Here is a 7440-nt window from a genome sequence, read left to right on the forward strand (position 1 = left end):
AACTCCAGGTATACATAGAAATCATCACATGTAGGCATTTTCTAAATATATTGATGAAGTTGCTGTATCTAAGAATTTCAGACATAAATAAATTTAAAACCAAACATAGAGGATTACATTAGCAAATCTATAGTTGACTACTTTTTGATACATACCTGGGAGGACATTTTGGTTTTATCATCTGATTTGGCTTATGATTCCTTGAATTTACAAAAATTAAAGTACTTTGTCTTTGATCTCATTTTATCATCACAGTAGTACTAAGGGAGTGGGAAAATACCAGGTTGAATAGAAAAGGAAACTGAGAGATAAAATGGTTATAATTTGGACTTTTAGAGCTGAATGATTTAGAGATTATCTAATCCAGCTCTAAAAGGTGTAGTTACTGAGCCCACAGAGGTTTATTAAATTGTCAGCATCATATGCTAGTTTACGATAAAGCTAGAATAGAACCCACATCTGCTCTAATTCCTTGCTGACATTTGTAAAAGCCACTTTAGAAGGGTTCTATTGAGTATTGCTTCATTGATGTTTAGCAGATAGTTTATTTAAAAATAGTAGGCTGGGTGTGGTGGCTCACACATGTAATCCCAGCACTTTGGGAGGCTGAAGCGGGAAGACTGCTTGAGCCCAGGAGTTCAAGACCAGTCTGGGCAACATAGTGAGACTGTACAAAAAGTAAAAAACAAAACAAAACAAAAAAACTAGCTAGGCGTGGTGGTGCACACCTGTAGTCCCAGCTACTTGGGAGGCTGAGGCAGGAGAATCACTTGAGTCCAGAAGTCTAGGCTGCAGTGAGCCATGATTGCACCACTGCACTCCAGCCTGGGCAACAGAGCAAGGATCTGTCTCAAAAATAAATAAAATAAAATAAAAAATAGTAATATATCTTTAGCAGCTTTGAAAGGGATAATCTCAAGTTTTGCTGCTCAGACTACTGAGATTATTATTAGAAAATAGAAAAAGAGTTTTTTAAGTGACTCTTATTCAGTAGCTTCCATAATATTGAGTGTTGTAAAAGTCCAGATGTAATAAAATACAACTCAAGTATTATGAAAGCAGAGACCTTAATTATATAAGTGCTTCCAAAAGAGCTTAATTTACATTATAGCTATTCAAACTGTATTACATGAATTCTAAAGAAAATCTACAGGTTAAATATTGTCATTATAAATGATGTACTTGAACTTCTTTTGAATAATTAGCTTGGGACTTTGTTCTGTGGAGAACATGGGCTTTGGCATTCTGAAGTACTTGGTACTTTTTTTTTTTTAATTTTCTATTTAAAATAGATGTTTGTATCTGAAAGCAAGGAGACGGCATCTGGAGATGTAGACAGCTTCTACAACTTTGCTGATATACAGATGGGAATATGAAGTGCAATGTGGAACCAGGACTTAGTATTAAGCCTTTCCCAACTTGTGAATATAGAATTTGATTATATACTTTTGTGTATTAGCAATGGTTTTTACTAATGCTAAAACTGTTAAAGTTTATTTTTTAATAAATTGTTGACTATTATATCATTTACTTGAGGTTCAAAAATAATTCATTTTAAATTAAGTAGTTTTAATCAGCTTAAAAGCTATTTAACCCATTTTAATAAGCTTGCAGTTTTGTTTCTCTGCATATGATATTATTAGAAAATAGAAGTAGCTAACAGTTTATTATTTTAATCCTATTTAGATGTTCTTTCAAATCTCTAATAATTTAAACTTTCCTCAGTGCTCCATGATACTTTTTTTGAGACTCCATATCATTGCTTATTTTACCTTTTTCATTTTAGAGGGATTTGTTACTAGTCAATCAATTAGAATGAACCTATGCATATTTTTATGTACACATATCCAGTTATATAATTGCTTCCTAGTTGCATTATATGGCAAATGAGATTTTATACATGGAGTTGACATAATACTTTGTAAATTGAATTTTTTAAAGAAATAGGCATTTGATAACCAGCTTGGCAAGTAACTCTACTAACAGATGTTGGTATAGCTATTTAAAGACTACTTCGTAAGTAGTATGATTATTTGAATAAATTACACATTGTTTAGTTTTTTAATGCAACTGCTATATGATTCTTCTGCTTCCTGATAAGAAAAGGTATATGCAATGCTAAAACTGTAGAAGCCCAATCACCAGCAGTTTTTAAGAAGGTGATAACTTTTATTAGCTCTTCTGGGCTATCAAGAGAATTAGAACAAAACCTTGTGACTTTTAGGTAAGAAATAGGCATGATGATAAGCTATGCAGATTATTAAAAAGCTTGATACATTTTTCATTAGATATGCCATTCATATCAAGTAATGTTCAAGTATGATAACATTATTTTGGTTGCTTTAAAGCACTGTTTCCCAAATCTACCTGATCATAATAATTTACCAGGAAGCAGAGGAAAGCTACTTGTTTAAAAATCCACATTCTTGGACCCAATCCTCAGATGCACGGATTCAGTCTTCAGGGGAAACTGTTTTAAGGGGTATGTTGTAATCTAAAGTAATTGGTTCAAGAGGTGTCAATAGGTTGAACTTGTGAGAAGGCACTGAATCTGCCATCCACATCACATATAGCAGCTATTATGAAATCAGCTTTCATAGACCTATTTTTAAAAGGAATCTGAAATTTAATTCTATTTTGATAAAACTAAGACTGAAAATAACCACTTGTAAACATTCCTATGATTGTTACTAAAATGTATTTTCATGTTTAAAATGTTTTTGGATATTTTTGGGTTAATAACTACTACATTGAATTGCATGTTAAGGTGCAGAAATAATACATTAAAAGATTTTCACTTTAATTAGTAATATTGAGCGCTCACCCTGTGCGTGGCCTTGTGCTAACCATTAGCACTGCATCATTTCAATTCTTTTATAAGGGCATTCAATACTACAAAATCAATATGATTTCATAAGGTGCAAATAAAAGTTGGTGACAGATTTAATATAATTTTGATCACAATTTACAAATGATCTTTGCAAATAGTGGTCAGAGGGCATTAGTTTTTCCCTTAGTTAAGCTAAATTAAAGGGACTCCATCCTGTTATGATTATACTATTATTATTATTATTATTGAGATGGAGTTTCACTCTTGTTGCCCAGGCTGGAGTGTAATGGTGCGATCTCGGCTCACCACAACATCTGCCTCCTGGGTTCAAGTGATTCTCCTGCCTCAGCCTCCTGAGTAGCTGGGAATACAGGCATGCGCCACTACGCCTGGCTAATTTTTGTATTTTTAGTTGAGACGGGTTTCTCCATGTTGGTCAGGCTGGTCTTGAACTCCTTACCTCAGGTGATCCGTCCACCTCAGCCTCCCAAAGTGCTGGGATTACAGGTGTGAGCTACTGCGCCCGGCCATGATGATATTATTAAACACTGTTATTCACATTTAAAATAATAACAATACTTTTTGTTTTTCAAAAATAAAATGCAATGTTATATAAAGCTATAAACTGAGTTCTTTATGATAGTTGAGCAACAAGTCAGGAATATAACATATAAGGGAGATGTTAATTTAAAATTTTCCACTACACTTATTATCCATTAACCAAAGCTTAAAATTTTGTATTCTTCAGTTAGATAAGACCTTTTACCCATTTAATTTGTCTTTAAGGACAGTCATTTGGCTTCTGAATGTTTGAAACGATTTTAAAAAATAAGTAGTGCTATGGTGGTTGTTTCTATAATTCTAACCTTTGATAGTAATCAGAATGTATTACATTTCATTTCTGAATAGCTTTTGAATTTATGAAAAATTATTAACAATGAAAAATTGGTAATTTTATTAAGTTATATGTGTTTAAATATTAGCTTATTTCTCTTGCATTAATAGTACTGCTGTTTTTGTTTTGCTTTATATTTATGTCTAGCTTTTATATGTAATTTATCTAGTGTTTATAAAATGTGATTTGTAATAAATGTTGTTAAAATGAAAATGGCTACAATGGTTTGGATATGGTCTGTTTGTCCCCACCAAAGCTCATGTTGAAATTTGATCCCCAGTGTGGCAGTGTTGGGAGATGGGGCCTAGTAGGAGGTGTTTGAATTATGCAGCCCAATCCCTTCTGAATGGCTTGGTCCTGTCTCTAGAGAGACTGGATTAGCTCCCGTGAGAGTGAGTTGTTATAAAGCAGGGTTATAAAGCCCTCAGGGTTTCCTTCTCTTTGCTAATGTCCACTTCCCCATTAACCTTCTCCACAATGTTGTGATGTAGCACAAAAGCCTTCACCAGAAGCCGGAGCCATGCCCTTGAACCTCTCAGCCTACAGAACCCCTTTTCTTTATAAAGAAAGAACCTCTTTTCTTTAAGAGAGCCTACAGAACCTCTTTTTCTTTTTTCTTTATTTTTTTGAGACGGAGTCTCCTTCTGTCGTCCAGGCTGGAGTGCAGTGGCGTGATCTCAGCTCACTGCAACCTCCACCTCCCAGGTTCAAACGCTTCTTCTTCCTCAGCTTCCCGAGTAGCTGAGATTACAGACACATGCCACCACGCCCAGCTAATTTTTGAATTTTTAGTAGAGATGGGGTTTCGCCATGTTGGCTAGACTGGTCTCGAACTCCTGACCTCCAGTGATCCACCCGCCTTGGCCTCCCAAAGTGCTGGGATTACAGGTGTGAGCCACCTCGCCAGGCCCAGAAACTCTTTTCTTTATAAATTACCCAGTCTCAGACATTCTTTTATAGCAACCTGAAATGGACTGATAAAATGACTTACCACTAAGAGCACTCTATAACATGCATTTACTCATACATGTGCCAAAACGACATAATTTTTTAAATATTAAATGTAAAATGCTCTAATCTACATCTTATGTTAATAAGATATGAGCTGTGAGCTCTGTGTGTGTGTGTGTGTGTGTGTGTATGTGTGTGTAAGACGCTGGAGCAATGCGAAGGAAGTAGAAAACCTATTTTAATCTAAGGAATTTCCAATATAATGCCTCCTTTGCTAAAAGGAATTTTATTTTGAATGTTATTATGAATGGATAGTAAGATTAGGTATCTTTCTCTTCCATATTTAACAAAAATAGTGATACACTTTCAGGTTTATACAAATGGACCTTATTTTAAAATTACAAATTTTCCAGTCTTTTGCACCCAATTTCTCCCTCTCCTAGCCCATAAATCAGAAGGATTGAAACAACTACAGATTGATTAGTTTTTAAAATAACATTATTTTTATAAAGGTTCTGCATGTATATTTGCAGCATTTGGAGCACTGAGAAAAAACATGCACAAGACAATAACAAAAGTTATTTTTTATTGGATAATTTTTTTTAAGTAGTGACTGCCTGGATTATTGGATAATTTTTTTTTTTTTTTCTGAGATGGAGTTTCACTCTTGTTACCCAGGCTGGAGTGCAATGGCATGATCTTGGCTCACTGCAACCTCCGCCTCTTGGGTTCAAGTGATTCTCCTGCCTCAGCCTCCCGAGTAGCTGGGATTACAGACACGTGCCACCACGCCCAGCTAACTTTTGTATTTTTAGTAGAGACAGGGTTTCACCCTATTGGCCAGGCTGGTGTCAAACTCCTGACCTGAGGTGATCTGCCCACCTAGGCCTCCCAAAGTGCTGGGATTACAGGCATGAGCCACTGCACCCAGCCAGATTATTGGATAATTCTTGATGTTTAAAATTTGTTTTTCTCATTTAAAAGGGACATACTTAGCTGTTTGTTGTTGTTTTGGAGACGGAGTTTTGCTATGGAGTGCAGTGATGCAGTCTCGGCTCACTGCAACCTCTGCCTCCTCAGTTCAAGCAATTGTCCTGGCTCAGCCTCCCAAGTAGGCAGGATTACAGGTGTGCACCACCATGCCCGGCTAATCAGCTATTTTTTGTATTTTTAGTAGAGATGGGGTTTTACCATATTGGCCAAGCTGGTCTCAGACTCCTCACCTCAAGTGATCTGACTGCCTTGGCCTCCCAAAGTGCTGGGATTACAGGCGTGAGCCCCCGCACCTAGCCATACTTAACCATTCTCTATACAAAGAGAAAGTATTGTACTTAGGGTGTGATCACTCCTTCGAAACTCATTCTAGAAAATACTTTATCCTTTAAAACTACAACACAAAGCTCAACTTCATTTGAATTTTCATAATAGAAATCTTTTTTTGTGAAAATGGAGTCATTCACTGTTGACTTCTTTTTTGGTAGATGGTGTAGGGTAATAAGCCTTTAAAATATTTCACCTCTTTCCTTATATATTTTGGTTCTTAGTGGCAAGCTCCAGCAAGATGTTCAGAAATGGCAATTTCTTTCTTCCTTTTCTAGTGTTTTAGTGCTTTCCTGGTGAGGGCTGTTTCTCACCTATAAAAACTGTGAGCATAAGTCATACACAGCCCCACCATTCTCACCTTGGCTTGGATCCTCCCTCTGGGGCCCGCCTTCACTCTTTCAGTTTTATCTGGTCCACTCCTAATTGGACTAATGAAAATTAACTTGCAAATTGTGTGACAAGTAATTGACTGATGTTTGTAAAGTGCCTTGAAAATGAAAGGTACTTTATAAATATTAAGCATTATTGTGCTGAGCAAAATGAATACAGTAGGACTCCCCACTTATCTGCAGTTTCACTTTCTGTGGTTTCAGTTACCCGTGGTCAACCAACAGTCCCAAAATACCTGAGTACAGGACAATAAGATATTTTGAGAGACACCACCTCCACATAACTTTTATTACAGTATATTGTTATAATTGTTCTGTTTTATTAATCTCTTACTGTGCTTAATTTATAAATTAAATGTTATATGTATATATGTATGTATATATAGGAAAAATCATAGTTTATATAGGGTCTGGTACTATCCATGGTTTCCGGCATCCACTAGGGGTCTTGGAATGTATCGCTGCAAATAAAGAGAGACTTCTATATGGTATTCTTTTAAAGTAGTTCCACTGTAAAGCCATACACTCGGCTACAAATAGGCAACTGAATAGGAAAAAACAAGTGCAAGATGCTGTTAAGACTTCCTGCGGTTTGGGCCAGGCACGGAGGCTCACGCCTGTAATCCCAGCACTTTGGGAGGCCAAGGTTGGAGGATCACTTGAGGTCAGGAGTTCGAGACCGGCCTGGACAACAAAGTGAAACCTCGTCTCTACTAAAAATACAAGACTTACTGCGGTTTTCCTATTGATTGATGTGCTTTCATTTGTCAAATGTATGTTGGTTTGTTAGGTGAATTGATAGAACCTTTTATACTATTTTTTTTTGAGATGGAGTTTTTGCTCTGTTGCCCAGGCTGGAGTGCAATGGTGCGATCTTGGCTCACTGCAACCTCTGCCTCGGTTCAAGCAATTCTCCTGCTTCAGCCTCCCAAGTAGCTGAGATTACAGGCACTCAACACCAAACCCAGCTAATTTTTGTGTTTTTAATAGAGATGAGGTTTCACCATGTTGGCCAGCCTGGCCTCGAACTCTTGACCTCAGGTGATCCACCT

The 7440-nt window shown here is 36.5% G+C and overlaps 2 protein-coding genes across 2 annotated transcripts in view; both read left to right on the forward strand.

Annotated features, from left to right (window-relative positions):
* The window catches only part of RP2 (RP2 activator of ARL3 GTPase), a 45940-nt gene extending 42002 nt beyond the window's left edge, over nt 1-3938 (forward strand). The window contains exon 5 of the mRNA XM_055266906.2: nt 1293-3938. Coding sequence (XP_055122881.1) covers nt 1293-1376 — 84 coding nt within the window. The 3' untranslated portion in view covers nt 1377-3938. The remainder of the gene's footprint in view (nt 1-1292) is intronic.
* Nucleotides 1-7440, forward strand: part of LOC129475042 (zinc finger protein 674-like) — a 981285-nt gene that overhangs the window by 423216 nt on the left and 550629 nt on the right.

This window comes from Symphalangus syndactylus, chromosome X (assembly GCF_028878055.3).
Source record: "Symphalangus syndactylus isolate Jambi chromosome X, NHGRI_mSymSyn1-v2.1_pri, whole genome shotgun sequence".
NCBI lineage: Eukaryota > Metazoa > Chordata > Mammalia > Primates > Hylobatidae > Symphalangus > Symphalangus syndactylus.